A 22,534-nucleotide genomic window follows, 5' to 3' on the forward strand; every position below is an offset into this window, starting at 1 on the left:
GGTTCTTTTGCCTTTTCTAACTGAAAGCTCCAGTTCCAATAGATAGGAAATCCCTTGCATCCATCCTAAACTGACTGATGGGAAATTCACCTTCAGGACTAGGAGGTGAGGGATATGAAAGTGGTTTGAAATTTAAACTGCAAAGTTTAAAGCCATTTTGTAAATCCAACAGTTAAGGATTGTTTTAAGAACTCTGCTTAAATGTTTGAGAAGATGTTCAAGATGACGCTGATTTTTTTTTAAAACTATTTGTGAGTGCATTTCTTTATTTAAAATATGTTGTGTTTTAGATGTTGCTGGTATATCACTGTTGGGGAACCTGGAAATGTTTGTTTCAGAGTGGGCAGAATGGCATTTAGCATTTATCCTAAGCTTCCAAAATGAACTAAAGGCTGATAGCTTAAAAGGGCAGTTGTTGAAATTTCTTTCTCCTATCAAGGGCAGCTACTCAGAATGGAAATGCAATGGTAATTGGAGGGATATTCATCAGATTCAATTTTACTAGAAATTTCCTTGTATCAGAATCATCTTGGGTAACATAGGGCATACAGCAAAATATACTAAATCATTGTTTTCTTTGAAAAGGGTATTTGAATCTGAAATGGAAAGTGGTTACACCAGTGTGGTTTTAACCAATTAACCACAGAGGAATTTAAATGCAACCCAATTTTTACCATTTTCAATGGTCTTTTTGTTCCCTGTTTGCATAATTCCATTCCAGTTCATCTGAATTATATTGTAGTCACTTCCTGTTCTGAGGTTTTTCTGCTTCAGAAAACATTAGAAATCAAGGTGTTGGAGTTTCTCTGTGACGGTTTCTTTATGATTAGTTTCATTCCTTGCAAACTCCTGAATGCATTTTCCCTACCATCAAATGGTGGACATTTCATCTATTAGGATTTTTTTTTTGAGTGACAGCATATGTTTTTATATATGTTTATATGTTTCTAAAGTATATAAACTTACCAGCTTGACTCCATTGTAAACATTTTTCTGTAGTGAAAGTTCAGACAGAAAATTCAGTCTGATCAGTCTTTTTTTTCAGTGTTTTGAGTATTTCACATTCAGTTGATGGCAAAAATTTACTGTTTTCAACATGGATTTAACCCAAACTAAAATAGATTTCTGATGTAATTAATTTGACCAGCAGAGAATTATTATTTTTTTTACCCTCTGATGCATATGAATAAAGAAAGAGCTGTGTCAGGTTAGTGATCAGGTTTTATAAATGAGCTTTTTTGCCTCGTCTCTCATATTGGCAGGGGGACCAGGTATCTAAAATTGTACTTTGGATTGTTTGTTGGTTTTTGCAAACAGGTGTCTTATTAAGGATTTTGAAAGGCGGCCTTCTGTCACACATCTCCTCGACCACCCATTTATTAAAGGAGCCCACGGGAAGGTTTTATTTCTGCAAAAACAGCTGGCCAAGGTCCTCCAAGACCAGAAGCATCTAAACCCTGTTGTTAAAACCAGGTATGGTAGATGGCGTCTTCCTATTTGTTCTCTCTGGTTATTTGTAAAAATGGCATGTCGTGTGTCTTGATTTGTTCAGCATTAGTGCTGGTAATTATCACATCCCTGCATTTTTGAGAGTTTCATTTACATGACATTAAGTACTCCATACTCAGTGGATGAGATCAGAAGAGCTTTAGAAACAAGCTGTCTGTTTGTGCTTTTATGGCTAATATCTCTCAACTGTGGCTGAAATCCCACTCTGCCCTCATGTTCTAGTTAAAAACCAACATGCATCTATATTTATATTTAATAAATGTTGGAATTTTTTCAAACCAATAACGGTAGCTGTATGAAAACCGCCACGGCTGAGTTCGTGTGAGAAATCTTTACTTAGCCGTTGCTGATTAAAAAGCAGAAATGTAAGCTGTAACGTGATTTTTGGAAAGATTACAAGTTAAACACGGAGGATTTTTCTCTAATGTGCTCTGAGACCCTATTTAGTTAAAAATTCCTTAGAGGCAATTTAGTATTTTTAAATGATCCCCCTGCCTCCACAACACAGACCGATATCTGTGCTATCCAAAACAACTGTGTTTCTCCCTTCCTGCCCCATTTTTCTAAAGGGTAGATTTAAATAAATAAATGTTTTCAGTTTCTTAAAATGGTATTTTGTAGCAGTCTCTAAGAAATAGATCTTTGGTTTCTGTCCAGAGGGTGGCAGAATTTCTCTTTAAAAATTTTTTTTAAATGCAAATAAACTTGCTTCCCAGCTCAGCAATTATTCGGTTTTATAAAACTGGACAGGATGCAGATAAGCTCTAATCCATTATTATTAAAGGAACATTTGAAGGACTGGAGATAAAATATCACTAGTCACAAGGAAATATTCGTGTATTCTGCAGAGCACTGTTTACAAATCAAAAAAGCATGGGAACTCTTGGAGCTGGAGGCATAGTTTCAAGGTGACTATATCTTGCTGATTTTCTTTACCACCACCAAGTTTCCTTTCGGATAGCTCAAAACAAGTTTTTTCCTACTCTTTCCCCCTTTCCCCTCTCATTTGTGTTTCTATGGCTTGCCCATAGGGTAGAGAAATTCTTGTAACTTGGTACCTTTTTGAAGAACACTCTTGAACTTGTGTTTAAGCCCCAGGGAACTAAAATCCCTTCTCTTCCCCTGTTTTTCTTCCTGTACACCAGCCACTGTCCCAAAACCACACACCATACACCACAGGACAGACAACACTAGCACCACAAATGAAGAGGAAATCAAATCAAACAGACCAAGCCAAAAAACAGACCCAGCATTTAAATGCTCTAAGTTGAATCAGTCTTCTCCTCCTTTTCTCTATGTTCTGAAATCTGCTGCAGAACAATTTCTAAGACTTAGGTTGCAAAGTTATCCACTTTTTCACATTTGCCTGATTTTGCCTGTCCAGATGTATATTCTCTTTGTAAAGATGTTCCTTCTTTTAGCATTAAAAATCAGACTCCAGTCTCTCTCACCCAGTTTCTCTCATTTCTCTTTATCTTTAAACTTCTTTGCTATCAGAAGCCTTATTTGGTGGCAAAGGCTTTTACAGGGGCTTTGCAATCTTCAGTTTCACTCAGGAGTTTGTGTTTCTTTCAAAGTCATTAAACACACACACACACACACACACAACCATTGGTGCCTGGCTGGCTCAGTAAGTGGAGCATTGCGCAACTCTTGATCTTGGGGTCATGAGTTAGAGACTACTTTGGGTGTAGAGATTACTAAATAAGTAAATAAATAATAAACCCACAACCTCACAAATAAGAATCAAAACTTTAAACAGCCCTCTCCTTAAGAGGTAGGAAAATTAATTCTAAAGGAAACACAGTACCTGTAACTGACTGTTAATCTGCCACCTGCCCCACGTTGTTATGTCCTTGTAGCAACTGGCAAGGTGTTTTTTAAGCCCACCCAGAAAAGCTCTCCAATATATCATTTGATGCTGGTGACTGAGTATATCTGAAGTTGTGAGTTTGCAAGAGAAGGTGGGGCAAAGAAAGAAGATTTGAGGCAAGTACATAGATGAGTGAGGCAGATGCCCACCTACCACTTTTTTGTGCAGTTACCATCGCCTGGCAGGCAGCGTGGTGTGGTGGTTGAAGCCACTGGCCTGTCAGGGTTAAACCCCAGCTTAGCTACTCAGGGACATGTTGTTACATTGGTCTGTTCAGAGGTTTCATCATCTTTAACATGGCGGTTCTTTTGAGGGTCAAGTGAGTCCATATATAAAAAAATAAGTAGAATAGCTCTTGATACAGAGTTAACCCTCACAGTGTTATCTGTGGTAGAAATAGCATACCAGGGTTTGTTTAATTCAGAGCCCTTCATTTCTGTTAAATACTACCTACCGCTTAGCCTTAATTTGTATAAATTCATCTCTATTTATCATAGAACATCATAAAAATAAATAGTACTGAGCTAGTGAATGTTAAAAACATCAATTTCTATCTCATTTAAAATATAGTTTATTCATTTATTCATTCAAGAGACATTTGTATGTGTGCATGTGTCAGGCTGTCTGCTGAACAGAGGGACTACAAAGGCAAATCAGATACAGTTCCTGATAAAGAACTCATAGGCCAGTGTGTGAAATGGACAAGAATCAGATGAGGACATTTCAACATGAAAAGTACCTGGATAAAGGGATTCTGGGATACTTCCCAGAATACCCCGGAGGAAAAGACCCCTGGAACTGCTGAGAAGATGATCCTTGAAACATCCTGAAGAACAAATGGAAGAGTTGAAGAAGGAGATTATTCTAGGTAGAGGGGAATAATGAGCAATGAGCAAAGGGCAAAGGCACGGAGGCTGGAGAGAGCTTAAGGAATTTGGTGAACACTTAGTGTTGGCTTTGCTGGAGCTTGGCATGGAACAGGGGGTGGGAGAACCAAGGCAGACAGGGGCCAGGTCATGATGGGCCAGGGAGCTTGGATTTGTTCTTAGGCACTCAGAAGCCACTGAAGGTTTTTAAGCAGGTGTGTGCTCTAGGAAGGTCATTCTGATTGCAGTGTAGAGAATAGATTGAAGCTGGGCAAGGCAGGAGCCAGAGAGACAAGTGAGCAGATTATGGCAATTGCAAATAACAGAAGATATTGAGAAGTGTTACCCCAACTGGGCAGCCTCTCTACCATGATTAAGACTGCAATCAAACAGAAATTATAAGACACTAAGAGACAGAGATCAGTAAAGAGATTTAGCTTCCTCTTCCTAACCTACCAAATGCAATGCCAAGTATTTCCAGATATTACATAAAGTCTCCAGCTTTCTGTAAGGGTTATGCAGTATTCCAGACAGCCCTGGGTCCCCCAGCTGGAAAGACTTGTTTAGTTTTGAGAACTAAATACAGAGAAATGAGACCTACAGGCTTCAGGGAAAACTGTCTTACTGTTCCTGCAAAGTCAGGGAATGTTCTGTGAACTTTAGTATTTTCTCTATGGGAGAGAGAAGTTAATGGTTTGAAGGGGAAGAAGATAAGTTCTTAAAGGATGGGGCAAACTTGGACAGGTGAAGGGGAGGATCTTATATAGAGAAGCAAGAGGAAGTGGGAACAAGGGCTTAAGAGGAGGGTTGACGTTAGAGAGAACGTCTAGGTTGGGAAAGACACAGAAAGGTTAGATGAAGCTATCCAGAAAATATGAGGGGTGAAGGTGGGGATAGGGAGAGGGGGTCCTATAAGGCACCTTCTGGTGAATGGCTTTTGTCTTTCAAAAAAAATTAAGGTGGTTTCAAAGTTGGGAGTGGGCTGTGGACACCAGGAAAATGTTAACTCTTTAAAATAGCCACCAAGAGGAATATTATAAAGGGTCCACTAAAGATGGACATGATGATTGCTCAGTAGCACAGAAAACCCAGGAGGAACTTAACTGAATAACATTCCATTGTAGTGAAGTTAGTCACTGTTTAACATAATGCATGTAGAGCATTCAGGAGAGCATTCAGCACCAGAACCTCAAAAAAGGTACCATCACCACCACTGCCTTTCCTGTCTATTATCTCTAGAAATTCTTAGCAATGAGGGGCAGGAGTAGAGAGAACAGATATTCTGGTCTTCCGACTGGATACTAGCTTGACAGACATGATGGGTGGACAAGGGAGCAGGGGAATAAGGATGAGTAGGAGAGTATCCTTGGGGTCTTTTTGGAATTTAAGAGAAAGTGAAGTCAGAAGTGGCTTTCTAACTTTTGAGGCCTGGTCTGCGTCAAGAGACTGGCAGTTGCAGTGCTGAAAAAGAGCAGATTCCATGAATGGATGATGAGAAAGGAATTGTAGAACTGAGATTTTGGGAACTTTTTTTTTAAGATTTTTAAAATTTATTTGATAAAGAGAGAGACACAGCAAGAGAGGAAACACAAGCAGGGAGAGTGGGAGAAGAAGAAGCAGGCTTCTTGCAGAGCGGAGAGCCCAATGCAAGGCTCAATCCCAGAACCCTGGAATCATGACCTGAACCGAAGGCAGATGCTTAACGACTGAGCCACCCAGGGGCCCGATTTTTTTTTTTAAGGGAACTTTTGAGAAATAACTGGGAACTAGTCATGTCTGAACTTGTGGACAAATTCAGTGGCACTAGAAATCAAAGGTGTTAGAGAGTTGACAAGTTGAGGAACCCTGAGTTCAGCATGTGGGAAGAATTAACAAAGTGATTGGTGGGGGGTAAGGAAACCAAAAACGAACACCAGGGGAATGGATAGAGAGAATGAAAAATGGGGGTCAAGTGCTGGAGGAGATGATATATAAGGATGATGTGACATTTTTAAAAGGGCAAGATTGGTTAGGGAGAAGCACGGCTGAGAAATGCAGAGGGGAGTAGGGAGGATGCCCCTTCCGCTACCTTTTCACCATGAGTAGGTGGGAAATGAAGCTGGGGCAAGAGTGTTACAGGGCAGTGGTCTACTTCCGTTCTGTAGAGATAAGTGTTCAAGGGCCAGGCTAGGGATCACTGGAGCTTATTCACTATAGAGCAGGAGCTGCAGTGTGCCTGAAGAAGGGCTTGAATGCTGAGGCCCCATCTCCCTTCTCCTGGATCTAAGCATTCTTCTGAGTGGTCTAGTTGTGTGGAAAGTGAGGCCATGATCCATTTCCCTTTCACATTATGTATGTGAGGCAGCTGTGGAGAGCACCATAGTGTTGAAATTTGATACTCATTTCCTAATGCTGATTAAGGTGTATGAGTGTAACTGTTGGAATTTAAGTTTCTCCAGTAATTTATAATTTTGCCATAGCATACATTTGATTCAGGTATGGTAGAGAAATTATAAAACCAAGGCTTACTGTCTCAAAGGAGGTTAAAAAGCCCTAAAATCCTGTAAACAGTAGTTGGGGGCTATCTTTTTTTACTTACTTGTCTGGGGTGCTTTTAAACAATTTGGCCATTTCCTTTACATCAGCTTCCATTTCCTTGGTCTTCAACAGGACTTTTCCCCCAAACCAGTTTTATAAATCCCTGACTTCATCAGTATAAGCTAGTATCTTATATTATCATTAATGTTGAGAGAAGTAGACATGAAAATATGTTTTGTTTTAATTACCTCACAAGAATTAGTGGGAAAAGAGCAAAACTACTGTCTGGAATGTGAGTAGAGGTAGGGAAGGTGCTGGGTTGACTGTGCTGTGATTGCCTCCTACTTCCCAGTCTCCTGTTGTGGGCTCAACCACAATCCTTAGTAAAATTACAAGATCCAGCATGTCTTTCCCCTGATGGGGCTTGGGACTGACCGAAACCACAAATGTTAAATCCTCAAATGCCAGGGGGCTATTCTAAGTATTACTTGGTAGAAGAATTAAGTTGCTGGTTGTTTTCTGCTCTGTTTAATGGATTTTTATTCTACCCTTGCAATTTGCCTGAGGCTGATTAAAATGATGACCTCAGCTTTTCTGATTTTCTTTTCAACCTGCAGCAGTGACCTTTAAAAACAGATTCTCACTGTTTAACTGTCTAGCCTTCCCCAGTAAGCCTTGCTCACTCACTTCCTCTTTTACCTGCAAACATGCACACACATCCATGTCCACCATGTTACATACACTCATGAGTGTAAGTGAATGACTTCTAAATGATTAGTTTATCAAGTGCTGAGAATGCTTGACATAGGAGGTGAAGGATCTTTCGGTGGCCATGACAGAAAGGTCTGTCCTCCTAACAGACACAAAATAAATCCACACCAATATAAGTAGTATCTGCTGTCTATCTGTGTGTCTGTAACTGAATGAATAGATTAATACTTAATTTTTTGGTATTGTCACTGATTCTTGCTGCCTAGAGAAGGTGAATATATCCCATTCTGTTTAATATGATTGATGATAAGATGCTAATTGATTGGAATTCTGGCCCAAACCGTGCTTTGATGAAAAGATAGGGAGATATTATAATAATTTCTCCCCAAACAATTCTGTTCTTTTAGTCTGTGTATTGTAATGTTTGTTGGATGGATACAAACTTACGTTTTAGGTCAAGATAGAGCTCATGTAGTAGTTAAAGTTATCTAGGTGGTATCTCTATCTATACTTGACTCTTGGTAAAATGGTATCACACCTAGATGGTCTGCTATTGTTTTTCTCATTCTAGGTCCATGATTATATAGTTAGAGTCAAATAGAAGTTTTTCTTTCATCAACTTTGTTATCAAAGGGTATATTGAAATGTTAATAATGATTTGGAAGAAATATAATAGTACTCTTTCTCTAGTTTTAGTAATATTTTCTTCACTATATAGACTCCATTGAATGTGGTGATAAGGTAGTTCCTCTGATCTCTCACGTACCTCTGATCTATTCAACTTGTCAGTTTGTTCCTGAGCTCTGTCCATGGCCACTTAGAAGCCTTTGTCTTAGAGTCTTGAGGACCACCACCTTTGAGCCTGGACCTTTTTTCTTACTCCTTCTCTTCTCTTCCCCCTTTTTTCTCCATCATCAACAGATTTTACTTCCTTTAGTGTCTGGAATCTGATGGGAGACTTAGTCATTCTCTACTCCTTCCAGTTCCACTCTTGGATGGAGGGAGGGCTCTGAGCCTGACTGTGGAGGAGCTGACAGGGAGGTATCCTTCACAATGGTCCTGTCACAGCATGACTGTCCCCAAAATACCATCAGGCATTTCTCAGTGCAATGTTTAATCTCTCTTACTAGCACAGCTCCTGTAATTATTAGGCTAAAACATTTTTATTTCCTTCCCATCTTGAGTTATGCTTTAGAGTGCCTCCTTTTGCTTTGTTCTTCATCGTAGTTGGAGATAAAGGAAAGAATGCACTACACCTATGTGAAGCCCTGTTTTGACCTACCTACATGGAAGTCACTGTTTCCACAGGCATAGTTGACAGATAGGAAGAGGCTAAGGGATTAAGGGATTACTTTCAGACAAAATCTATAATATTTGTCAAAATCCTTCACAGGGCCAGCAACTTGAACAAAGAAGTCTGTAGCCCATTGATGAGATATTAAAGAGCACGCATGCACAAATGGTTTTAACTATAAAGCTGGCATAGAGATGAAACTGTAGTGAAGGCAGCAGTACTTCAGGAATTTATTCCAGGAGAATAATCCCCACAGTGTCCAAGCCAGTTTGGTACCCTCTACAGCTTGTTTCTCACTCATGGGCTGGGCCTAAGACATTCCAAAGTCTCTCCCATCTTCTCTGCTTGATCTGTGCCTACCTTTGTCTTACGGAACTTTCAACCTCTGCTTGTCCCACCCACTCTTCAGATCTAGTTCTTACTCTCCACCCATTTCTTTGGACTTGATGTTTCAGACTTGCCCTTGTTCCCAGCTCACCTAAGCCAGGGATTCTGACACCAGTTCCCCCTTTTCCTGATCCCTGAAACCTAAGGTCAGTCCTACTCACTATCCTGCATCCCCCACGAACTGACACTCCAGGAACCAGCCCAACCCAGGACTTTGAGTTTCTTCCTTTCTAAGCTTTAACCCCACAAACTCCATTTGTCAAGGAGGCCAGACTTGACAGCCAACATACTTAGAGCCTCATAAAAAACAAGTAAGAATCTAGCAAAAAGCAGTATAGACTTTCCTGGGGTTTGAAAATGACTTTTGAGTCATTAAAACTTATCCTCTTGATTTAATAGAATGCCTTTTGCTATTCATCCATCCACTTATCTATCTATCCATTTCTCTGAGCTTTGAAACATTCAATTCAATACCTTGTAGTTGGAAGTTCATAATTTTCACATTAAGGCATTCTTCAGCAAAGATTGATAATATATGCTATTCTCAAGTAAGGCACTAGATGGAGCATGTGAATTTAAAGGAAATGTAAGCTGGTAATTGCCAATGACAACAAATAATTTAATGAAAGAAAACTAAAAAAATTAAACCAAGTTATTTTTATTAATTTCAACTAAAAATAAATAAATGTTACATACACTCATGAGTACAAGTGAATATTTTTTAGTAATATTTTTTATGAGTGTATGTAAAGTCTAGGATAATTTTTTAAAAACAGATAAAAGCTGGAATAAGTAATTTTTTTTTTGTCTTCAGTAGACTCTACAAACCCCATAGCCAGAGGAAAATGAAGTAGGTGAGAGCACTAGTTGGGGAAAGTAGAGATGGGGCTAAGAGGTTTTTTTTTTTTTTGCTGGTTGAGAAAATGAAGTGATTTTGATAGAGTGGAAATACCTTGCATCAACATCAGCTTCTAGATTGCCAGCTTCAATTTGGGAAGCAAACAAGTCTAAGCAATTTGATTGCCAACAAGCATGGGGAGAGGTGATACATGGCTAATCACAGAGGGTAAAATCTTTCCAAAGTTGTTTATAAAATATTATAAGGGGAAGGTTCTTATGAGAATCAAGCTCAGATTTGCAGACAGCATCTGCACGGTTCCTGGAGATTAAATCTGTGTTGGCAGATAGACAATCTTCTGCAGGGTTCAAAAGATGACATTTTCGATCCTGGTGGTATATTGCATTGTACATGTTCACCTTGAAAGTCACAGCTTTCTCTAGAGTTTATTTATTTGTGATATTGCAAGTGAGGTTTTGTCAGTATTTCCATTTTTGGTTGGCTGTAAAAATGTCATCCAGAATGAAGCCTGACATCCCTGTATGTCGTTTGGGCTGTTCAGGTCAGGAGTTATTGGAGGAAAAAAATAATCCATGGGAAACTTGCCATTGATTCAGTAGTATTTCAGATTTTGATTTCCCCAGTCTTCCTGTTACTGTTTACTTCTCAAAGTCCCATGCATTCTCTCTAAGGCATTTAGTTGCATTCAGTAGGGAGGCAGACTGGAGAGAGTTTACTCCATCTTGACTGGAACCAGATCTGTGGATGATTTTTTAATTCCTCATTTTCATTGTTGAAGATGTAGAGAATAAACTCCAACTTGGCCTATTTCATACAGTTGCAGGGTAGGGATTTAGAAAGGGGATAAGGTAACCATATTTAATATGAGAATTTAATTATTTTTTTAAATGTATATTTCATTTCATGTTGAGCTTCAAGGGAAAGAATGCTTAAGTTTTACATGAAGAGGATTTGGCCAGAAATAGGCACCCTCCTGCTGTTTTATTTGGCAAAGTGCCTAGCTAGAAGTAAGCAGCTCTGAGTTTTAGTAAAAATTTGTATTTCAGTTCAATCTGATTTCTCTTTGACATCACTAATATGTTAGGACACAGATGAACAAACCCTTCTGTTTAATAATTTTTAAAATTCTTGGTTATAAATTTGATTTTATTAAGTAAAATTAAGCTTTATCTATCTTGGATCTCTATATGGATTAGCAGCAAAACCGGCTCTAGCACTGGAAATGACTAATTCCACACTTCAGATACCCCTTCTTCAAATCTGTCAGTGATGTGAATTAGGAAGTAAAATTTAATAGGCAGGAAGAGGAAAAAAAATCAGTGTTTTCTTTGTCCATTTCCTTCACATTATGAAGTCAGGATTCAATATGTAGAGCTGTTGAATTTACTTCTTCCTTTTTACCGCCTGTGAAACGCATGTAGCAAGGGACAGAGTGTACAGCGGGATGCTATGATGCCCACCCGGCACATACAGCAACATGTTGAGTCACACTAGCTTCTGGGACCTGGCAAAATAAAATTGTATCCTGTATCCTATGAGCATAGCAGGTGACAGCGAAGGACCATGCAGTGATGCTTCGGAACTGACAGTGCCTGGAAGGGATCTTACACATGATTTTGTTCAGTTATTGGTATTCCAAGTAATATGTAGAGTAGTGCAAATTGTTGATTCCAAGTTTTGACAATACTTGGTACATGTTTTCAACTCTTTTGCATTTTTATATCCACGACCATATTGCTTTCACAGCCCCCTGTGAGATAGACAGTTGTGAGAGGTTCTGTTTATAGATGAAGAAAACTGAGATGCAGGCTGATTGCTCAGTGGCCCACGCATTCCTCAGAACCCTGAGATGAGGACCCAGAGCTTTTAACTTCTAAGCTGCTGCTTTCCCCCTACACCACACTGACTAGTGATACCTTTATGAAGGAATTACAGGAAGGCCTACTTTGACTTGAACTGATTTTATTATACCTTAAAGAACTATATTTTGGTATGCCAAAGGGGATTGGCATTGTTTGCCAACCAAGTTTTTTGTTTCTTATTTTTGCCAACCAGGTTTTTTAAATGCCTGTGGAGTAAAGCCCCCAAGAGAAAAATCTCACATACTTAGACAAGGGGATACATATAAAGATATTCAGTATTGCTTTATTTAAAAAGCAAAAATCGGAATCATTCTAAGTGTTGATGATCATAGGACTGAGTAAATAAATTGGTATATATTTATGTAACGTAACATTACCCAGTGATTGAAGTGACCGAAATATGTATATGTATATAGTTTAAAAAATCATAATGTTGAGTGGGAGAAAACAATTTTGCAGGATGAAACAGTATATCATTTTTATAAGCAACATACAGAATATGTATATGGCTCACGTGTATGACCAGTATTTAAAAAATAGACTGGAAGGATACCCACCAAATAGTCGTCATTCAGGAAAGGGGAGTGGGATGAAAGGTGGGTAACAGAGATTTCAAATAAATAATGTAAAGTGTAAACATTTTTTATTTATTGATATTTGCTTGCTTATTCTCTCAGTTTTAAATATTTTTCAAAAACTTGGGGTCAATGCTGGTGGATAGCACGAGGGGACCTCAAGGGCAGTACCTGGGTGAGGACTATATTCCTCCCAATGAGCAGAAAGAACATGAGATACTTATTTCTGGAAAAACTGTGGTTGGCATTTAAGAAAAGCAAACAGAAGTATTAGATGGGCCCATTTGGCAATATTCCTCACTGTGGTAGAAAGGAGGCTTGAGGTCTGGAGGTCACCTTGCCCTGGATAGCTCTACAGCCACAGGGAGAGGGTCCTAGGGCTTGGGGACCTGGACTGCACTTGCTCTTTCTGTCCCCATCACTGAAGTCTCTGAACACATGTGGGAAGATTGTGAATGAAACATTCTCGTGGTCTACATTCTGCTACAATTTTTACTATATTAATGCCAATGTTCTCTGGATAAATTCTAGGCATGAAAGAATGCATACCAGAAGACCCTATCATGTGGAAGATGCTGAAAAATACTGCCTTGAGGATGACTTGGTCAATTTAGAGGTTCTGGATGAGGTACTAAATATTTAGTAGGCAATTTTCACTGCTGACATTTGTTTCATGTGAATGATCTGACCTTTTTCTTGTAGACCATGTTCTCCTAAGGTCACATGAAAATTTAATTGTTTGTATAGCCTTGAGGTAAAGCTCACAGAGCATTTGGTTGCTGTGACTGTGATCCTGTGTTGTGTTCATTTATAGTCCCCCAAATGTCCTAAGTGATGAAGAGGAAAGGATTTGAATTTTTTCCAATAAAGCCCTTTATATTGTAAGCCTAAATGATTTATTACATCACCAGGAATTATTTTCTGTTTTAGAGAAAGTGCAGTTTAACTCTGAAGTCAAGATAGTTGTTTGTCAAAATCTTGCCATTTGCAATGATGTGGATGGAACTAGAGGGTATTATGCTAAGTGAAATAAGTCAGTCAGAGAAAGACAGTTATCATATGATCTTTCTGATATGAGGAATTTGAGAGGCAGGGCCAGTGTGGGGAGTGGATCTTAGGGGAAAAGGAAGGAAAAAATGAAACAAGATAGGACCAGGGAGGGGGGCAAACCATGAGGCTCTTAATCTCAGGAAACAAACTGAGAGTTGCTGGAGGCAGGGGGATGGGAGGGATGGGGAGACTGGGTGATGGACACTGGGGAGGGTATGTGCTATGGTGAGTGCTGTGAGTTGTGTAAGACTGATGATTCACAGACCTGTACCCCTGGGGCAAATAATACATTCTATGTTAATTTAAAAAAAAGATAATTGTTTGTTCTTCATAAAGAGTAGCTTTATTTAGGGAAATAGTGGAGGATAATACAGCTTGAGTTCTAAATTTGAAAACTGTGATAATCTCCATTTAAAGTATGCATATTTAATAGAGCTGTTAATTGCACTGGAACTGCTTTTGCTGATTCTAACTCCAGAGACCTTTAACTACAATGCATGAATCACTAAAGTGTAACTTAGAAGTGTTCAATTCTATATTCCCACTACATAAATTTTAAGTGTAATGCTTTTAGAAAAGAAGTTACTATTTTTTCTATACTTTTATTAAAACAAATTCTAAGTAGAGCATTTTGATTCGATAAGACAAGTTCTTCGTAATAACAAATAAAACCCTGTTGGCTATCTCAACGTCCTTTAGCAAGTCCTAAGTAGGCCTTATTCTTTCAGCATATTCCTATTTTTTTTTCTTCTTCCAAGCCAAATATCTTCATTGAAGATCCTTAGGGTCACTGTATGATTTAAATTGCTACTTTCCTCTTTTAGAAAAAAAAATTCTTATGAGACTAAATTTGTTATTTTGAGAATTCTTTCTTAGTTAGAAATAGTGTTTACTCTCAGTACTATCTATCCTCTTCTTAGGATTCAATTATTCGTCAGTTGCAAAAGCGTTACATGGACTTGGTGATCTACACATATGTTGGAGACATCTTAATTGCCTTAAACCCCTTCCAGAATCTAAGCATATACTCTCCACAGGTAAGGAGTGCTGTAAGAGCACATTACTCCTTAATAGGAAATTAAAAAATCACAAGGGAAAGTGAAAAGAAGGGGAAAATGAGAATAAACTGCTGCTGCTTTAGCAGTGTATACCCCAACCTGCAGAGGATAATACAACACGGATGGCATTCTTCCATTTCGTGGGTAACTTTTCAGAGCAAGATATAATGGTAATAGCAAACATCCAGTTTAGTGCTTTCCACATGCCAGACGCGGGCTTATCTCACTCACTCCTTGTAATCTTATGAAGCAGGCATGATGATGAAAGCTGTGTGACAGATGAGGAGACCTAGCATGGGGAAGTTAATGCCCATGCAAAAGCTCATGAAACTAGTAAGTGAAGAACTGGGATTTGAACTTATGCCTGCAGACTCCAGAGTCTGTGGCTCAATAGCCTTCCTGATGCTATAATTCCCCTAACAAGTAACAAAGCCTTGGTTTCATGGGCAACAGGTACCGGTGCATTAGATGTCATCTTTAAATTAATTTTTTTTTCCTTCAGTTTTCCAGACTTTATCATGGTGTGAAACGTGCCTCAAATCCCCCTCACATATTTGCAACAGCGGATGCTGCTTACCAATGTATGGTTACTTTTAGCAAAGACCAGGTAAGAACTCTCCTTCCTTCCCTGCCAACTCATCCAGTAGGACGTGTACTGTCTTCCTCTAAAGCTCTTATGTCTTCCTGAAAACTCCATTCTGATTGCTGGTGCTGATTCAAGGAAATAGAAAATGAAACAGTAGCTCAGTGGTACAGGAATGGTGGTAAAGTTACAGCAGCCAGAGAACGTGGAAATTCTTTTGGAGTTACATGAAGCATTGGCATCATAAACACTCATTTTCCCTGATAAAATGTAAAAAGTGTTTCTACTATGAATATGAGAACATAGAGCCAACACAAACCTGATTACATGACTACAACTGTAATAAAAACAGAATGTAGAATGACATAAGTGAAATTCCTTCTTATTAAGTTCTCGGAATTTTCATGGTTTGATATTTTTTGTATGAAATATTGCGCACAGGTTGACCGATCAAGCCCCATACCATTTAGCTGGTGAGAAATTGTGGTGGATTTGGTAGAGACTGAACAGATTTTAAATTCAATGCTAGTTAACTACAAAGCTCACCCATACAGCTTCCCTTTCTGGACCTTCAACTCAAGGTGGTGATATATCCAACCTTAACCCTTCCTTTACTTTCACTATGTATATTTTCATTTGTGTCTTTAGTCTGTTTGAAATACAAGTAATAAAGTAGGTAAGAAATTTTTTCGGGAGAGTTACTGTGTGTAAATTTTCTGACATCTGTGAAGTCCCACGTTTGGGTTTGTTAAGGAATAGATGAAACTATAACAGCGCGAGTTACAAAATAGAGTCTATGGATTCACTTTCAGGTTAGAAATTTGGCTTCTCTGCATTCCGACCTTTCCCAAAGACTTGTGAAATGTCCATAGATTTCATAGAGAGGGAGTCAGTGGAGAGAGACACATGTATTTCTAAATTTGAGAAGTTTCCCCATTGGGTTTTTTCTGACACTGAAGGTTGTGTCTTTTCCAGCACCAACCAGTTCTTCGATTTTCCAACAGCAATTGGATGCCCAACAGTTCGATTCATTCAATTCTGATACTCATTTCCCAGAGTTAGCCCAGATCCCACATGGTCAGGGCTCAGTCCCAAAGACTGCCCCCATCTCAGATGCCAGCCACAAAAGGGGTACCCAGGCTACCCACACTTCTGTGCAGCCTACAAATTTAGGGGTTTCCACAACCACCCTCAAGTCTGACAATTCACTAGAACAACTCACAGAACTCAGGAAAACACTTTGCTTAAATTTACTGGCTTAGTATAAAGGTTACAACTCAGGAACAGCCAAATGGAAGAGATTATCCAGGGCAAGATATAGGGGAGAGGGGTGGTGCAAAGCTTCCATGCCTTCTCTGGGCATGTCCCCTCCCAGCCTCTCAAAGTGTTCATACCAGAAGTTATCTGAATCTTGTTTTTTAAGAATTTTTATGACTCAGTCAATCTCTAGTCCCTCTCTCCTTCCTAGAAGTTGGGGTGATAGGGCTGAAAGTTTCTACTCTCTCATCGTGTATTTGGTCTTTTTGGTGACCAGCACCCACTGGGAAGCTATCTTGGGCCCTACGTTGAACCACCTGGGTAGCAGTTAGGTTTGGTTGAAAGGGACTTTTTTGTGACTAACAAAGATGGTCCTACTGCTGCTATGATTCAGGAAGTTCCAAGGGTCTTAGGAGCTCTGTGCCAGGAACCAGAGACAGAGACCAAATACATGTTTTTTTTAATTATACCACACCCACCAATCTTCTTGATACATAAAGAGCCCCTAGGAGTGAACCAAACAAACAGGCAAAGGATATGGGCTGTTCACAAAAAAGAAAATATGAATAACTTTAAACATATGAAAAGATCTCAGTCTCACTCATAATAAATAAATGCAAGTTAAAACTACACTTGGTCTTGAGACCAAGACTGTTCTCTTACATTTCCGATTGGCAAAAACCCAACATACCCTATTAGGGAGGCTGTAGGAGAACAGGCACTTTCAGGGACTGGCCCAGTCCTTAGGAAAGCAATTTGGTACTACCTATCCTATTTATAAATGTATTTATCCTTGACTTCAGCAACCCATTTCTAGGAATTTATTCTATAGAAGAGCCTGCATGTAAATATAATGCCCTATAGGCATATAGGGTCATTCATTGCAGTATACTCCTTATGTACCCATCAATACGAGACTGGTTAAATTGACTCTGGTACATCCTTACAATGGACCAAGCAGCGGTGAAAAGGTTGAAGAAGTTCTCAGTGTATGGAAATGGAAAGATTCCTTAGATAAATCATTCATTGAACAAAAGGAAGGTGTACAGTGGTGGATATTATATGAAAACCATCCCTGAACTTACTGTGCTATGAATTCTTCACTCTCACTCCTTTTTCTGTGTCAGTGCATTGTCATCAGTGGAGAAAGTGGCTCTGGGAAGACAGAAAGTGCCCACCTGATTGTTCAGCATTTGACTTTCTTGGGAAAGGTATCGACCACCTGTTTTATGTGTCATGGCTAGAATCCTTGCCAGTGTAACTGTGTATTTTATAAATGATGGAACTACTGGTTTTTATTAGTTGTTATATAAGAACCTTCCATCTTTATTATGTTTACTTCCTGATAGCAAGGCCTCTTAAGATGTCAGCATGCCATCCCTCTTTCACGTAGCGAGGAAAATAATGCCAGCACGAATTTACTAGATTATCAGCAATTAATTTTTTATGTTTTCAATGTAATAGAAACATTTAGCCATTAAGTAGCAAAAGTGGTTAAACACTAGGAACAGGCTCAGGGAAAGCCACTAAGGCGATTAAAGGATTGGAAACAGAAATCTTTGAGCAAACTTGAAGGGAATGGAAATTTTTAGCTTGGTGAAATGGACGTTGAAGGAATGACTTAAAAATAGTGTAGCAGTTTCTTAGACTCAGAATTAGTGTATTACGAGACTAAGAATTTAAGGAGTATTTTCTACAAATGAGGTTTATTGAACGTTATAATGGATGACAGAGAAAAGTTATGGGATCTCTCTATTTAAAACTCTTTCTAAACTGTTTAGGCATTTTATCTGTCAAGGATTTTAAGTGAAGTGTGACTGGATATAAAAATTGAAAACCTAATCTAGCCCCATCTGATACCCGTGCACCTGGGGAGTTGCTCGTCTGAGAAAACAGTGCTGGTGGTTGATGCTAATTTCCCCAAGTGTAGTTCTTCCCAAAAGGATAATGTGAATTTGTGGGGGGCAGGAGGGGGTGCCTGGCAATTTTGCTAAGATCATATTTCTGGAAGCTCCTCTTGACTGTTGTCTGTTTGGCACAGGCCAATAATCAGACCTTGAGAGAGAAAATTCTGCAAGTCAACTCCCTGGTGGAAGCCTTTGGAAATGCATGCACTGCCATCAATGACAATTCCAGCCGTTTTGGAAAATATCTGGAAATGATGTTTACACCCACCGGAGCTGTGATGGGGGCAAGAATCTCTGAGTATCTCCTGGAAAAATCCAGAGTTATAAAACAGGCAGTGTAGGTGCATGATTTTTTCACTCTGTTTTTGCTCTGCAAGATTGACCAGGAGGCTTTGGTCATCTTAATGGCCCCGTTTCACCTTTTTCTTAGCATCCATGCCCCCCAACCCACCCCCAGGCTGTCCAAGAACAAGGAATCATTTAAGCAAAGGATAAGTGATAATTTTTAACCTAAAAGATATTTGCAGACCAAGTACAAGGGTTGGGGTGGGGGTACTTTGGAATTAGTATGCCCATTTTTTGATTATGCCAGGGAGAATTTAAAACATTGTGAACACTTTTAAAAATCATTAGGTACCAGGGCACCTGGGTGGCACAGCGGGTTGAACATTCAGCTCAGGTCACGATCTCAGAGTTGTGAGATCAAGCCCTGCTTTGGGCTCCACACTTGGCATGGAATCTGCTTGAGATTCTCTCTCTCTCTCCCTCTCTCCCTCCCCTGCCCCCATTCTCCCTCTCAAATAAGTAAATACATCTTCAGGAAAAATCACTAGATACCTTAAAATTGAACTATTAAAAAAAGCATTGGTCATATTCCACATACTACTTTTTTCCCTAGATTGAAAAGGAAAAAAAAAATGATTTTGTTTTAAGAAGAGCAGTCTAGCAACAATGATCGATAGTATGGAATTCTCTGGATTCAAATGCTGGCTCTGACATTTATTGCCCTTGGTTATGTCACTTAACCTCTCTGTGATTTATCTGTGAAATGGAGATGCCAGTAGTACCTACCTCATGGGTTTGCTGTGAAAATTAATGATTTCATGTATATAAAGTTACTTTAAAAAGTGCCTTGTGCAGTATAGGTTATTAGAGGGCTATCCATGCTTTTTATTATTATTGCGGGACCCTAGACTTCCTTAGGAACATGGTCCATTCATGTATTTTCAGTAATTATCTAGTGAATGCTTGTTGTTTGCTAGTGTTGTGCTCCCTGCTGGACTTGCAGGAATAAGCAAAATAGACAAGGTGGCAGTATTCATGGAGCTTGGAGTGGGTGGGGGTTGGGGAGGAGGGAGGATCACAGGCATTAAACAAATAAATAAACTTAAAGGCAGAAGGATTAGGATAAGTCCTAGGAAACAGTATAAGGTGCTGTGAAGGTAAAAGAGGAGAAGGAAGGGCACATAAGCTAGAACAGGAAGAGAGGGGCTCCCTGTGTATGAGACAGTTAATCTGAGACTGAGGATCACTACGGGTTGGGAAACAAGGTGGTGCTCCTCCCAATAAGGGAGACAGGAAAAGGTGAGCCTGAGACCAGATCATCTGGTCTGGGCTTTGGAACCAGGCTGGGGATTTTGAACCTTATTCTAAAGGCAGAAGGGGTATGCCTGGGTGGCTCAGTCAGTTAAGTGTCTGCCTTTGGCTCAGGTCATGATCTCGGGGTCCTGGGATTGAGCCCTGCATCAGGCTCCCTGCTTAGTGGAGAGCCTGCTTCTCCCTCTCTTTCCGCTGCTCCCCGTGCTTGTGCTCTCTCGCTCGCTCTCTCTGTCAAATAAATAAATAAAATATTCAAGAAAAATAAAGGCAGTAGGAAGCCATTTAATGTTTTCAAGCAGAGGAGTCACAAAACCCAAGTTGCATTTCAAATGACTGCTCTGGCTTCAGTGGGGAGAATGGATTGGAGATGCAGTAGGGATCCTGTTGAGACCATTAGGAGGCTGTCTGTTGCCAGATTCCTGTGAGGCAGAATGTTAGCCTGGACTGAAAGCATAGCAGTGGAGAGAGGTGGAGAGAAGTCGATGAATCTGAGAGCTACTGTGCAAGGACAGTCCACAGCACTTGTTCCGGGGTCAGAACTCAAGCATCCTCCTCTGTCATACATTTGCAGTTTCCTCACAAAATAGGGGCTGGCGTGCAAATTAAACAAATGAACAAAAAGACAGAGTGAGAGTTATTTTAGCTTCCCTATGGCTTCTTGATTAATTTTTATGATGTCCCTTCCTTCTTTCTCCCAAAATTAGGGTGATTTTAAAGTTTATGAAGCTACCTCTGACATAATGGAAAATACAGTTTTCTGGGTACAAATGTAAATTGGTCTTTTGCAAAGATAATATGAAGAGGGTTCCAATCACAGCTATGTCATTTGTTGTATATGTCACTTAATATAATATCCTTATACCTTACTTTCCTTATATGCAAAAAGGGCATAATAAAATCACCTATACAGGGCTATTATGAGAATCAAATGAGATATGTGATTTATACCAAACATAGAATTTGAAACATAATAGGTATCTAATATACCATAACATTATGATTATTAAATTTATTCAATACGACAGCAGTGCTGAGGTAAAATAGACTGAAGTTATTGGATGAGGGAAGAAAATGGGGCTTGTGAAGGTCCTGTTTCACCTAAGCTTTCTTGTCTGCTCCCTTCCAGGCACATGAGGGATTTCCCTTTTAGGTATGCTGGGATTGGATGTGGTCATATGACCAGTTCTAGCAAATGAGCGTTTAATGGCAAGACCCTTGGCAAAGTGCGAGATGGTGGCTGCTTCATAAGCCTGGGCCCATGAGTGACTATGATGAGCACAGCCCCCTTCCCTTTGCTGGCCCTCAGTGGACATGTACTCTGAGCAAGAAGTGACCTTCTGTTAAGCCACTAACATTTTTGGGATGTTTGTTATTGCAACCAAACCTAGCCAAACCAGATATATACAGGGAAGAAAACTAAACTGAATTTATGCTGGGGGTGGATATTGGTAGGCAATGTTCAGAAGAATTGAGAACTAGAAATATCTGCAAAAAAACACTATAAGAAGGCAAGACCAATATGGGTCAGCCAAAGCCAGCATGTTGTTATCAGAGCTTAAAAAATAAGTGGCATTTGTACCAGGCATACTGATTCATAAAGCCCTAAAAGGGCTTTATCATCTCTGTGAATAGATGTATAGTTACTAGATGCTCAAGTTAGATACCTAGGAGGCAGAATCCAGATCCCTTTCCCTCACTGCCTTCATTCATTCTCTCAGGATATTCTTTTACTTATTCCTCAAAATAGACCTTTAAGCTTACCCTTGTTCCCCATCATCGCTATCATCGTTACCTATCCAAGTCACTTGCTGTCTCACCTGGACCTCCTGATTGGTCTCCTTGTATCCATCTTGGCTTTTTATAGTCTAGTTTTCATCCTGCAGCTAGAAGGTACTTTTTTCAGCATGGATCTACTCACGCCATATACTTACAGTGCAATGTGGGTCCAGTTTAAAATGCTTCAAAGAATTCTAACTGCTTAATTAATAAGGTCCTCATTATGGCCTAACAAGGCTTGGTGTGGGCTGGCCCTGCCCACCTGCCCACCCCCTTCTCACTAGCTTTTTTTATTTTTATTTGTTCTATGTGGGTATCATGCTCAGAGCCCTTGTGTATATGTTGCTCCCTGTCTTTGGAATGCTTTCTCCCTTCTTTCTGTAGCTCCTTCCAGGCCCTTCTCATGTTTCAGTGTTTGGCTTAAGTGTTATTTCCTTAGAGAGTCCTTCTCCTGACTTGACAAAAGTAGGCCTAATCCCCCAACACTGTTCTTCATCTCAGCCTTTTGTTTGTTTCAAAGCCCTCATCACAGGTTTCCTTGTTTCCTCAAACTCTGTCACTAGAAGGAAAGCTCCAGAAAGCATGAAATCTCCTAGTCTTGTATTCCTGGTACCATGGTGCCATCCCACCATGACTGGCACCTGGTAAACTTATTAGTTGAGGGAACAAATGAGTACAAAATTGCAAGCAGAGGCATCTAGAATATAGGACAGGAGTAAGAATACAGGAGAAGAGCTTTGATACAATAAATGACCAAAGGAAGACCAGAATACCTAGGAGAAACTGAAGGGAAGAGTGGGGCCCATGTCACAGAAGAGAACAAGGAAAAGAAACAAGATTTCTTTCCATAG

At 39.6% G+C, this 22,534-nt stretch overlaps 1 protein-coding gene across 1 annotated transcript in view; it reads left to right on the plus strand.

Annotated features, from left to right (window-relative positions):
* Positions 1-12,994: 12,994 nt before the first annotated feature.
* Positions 12,995-22,534, plus strand: part of MYO3B (myosin IIIB) — a 239,097-nt gene continuing 229,557 nt past the window's right edge. The window contains exons 1-5 of the mRNA XM_047722020.1: positions 12,995-13,081; positions 14,424-14,540; positions 15,064-15,168; positions 17,529-17,612; positions 18,443-18,645. Of these exons, the coding sequence (XP_047577976.1) occupies positions 12,995-13,081; positions 14,424-14,540; positions 15,064-15,168; positions 17,529-17,612; positions 18,443-18,645 (596 nt within the window). The remainder of the gene's footprint in view (positions 13,082-14,423; positions 14,541-15,063; positions 15,169-17,528; positions 17,613-18,442; positions 18,646-22,534) is intronic.

Source organism: Lutra lutra, chromosome 3, assembly GCF_902655055.1.
Source record: "Lutra lutra chromosome 3, mLutLut1.2, whole genome shotgun sequence".
In the NCBI taxonomy this organism is placed as follows: domain Eukaryota; kingdom Metazoa; phylum Chordata; class Mammalia; order Carnivora; family Mustelidae; genus Lutra; species Lutra lutra.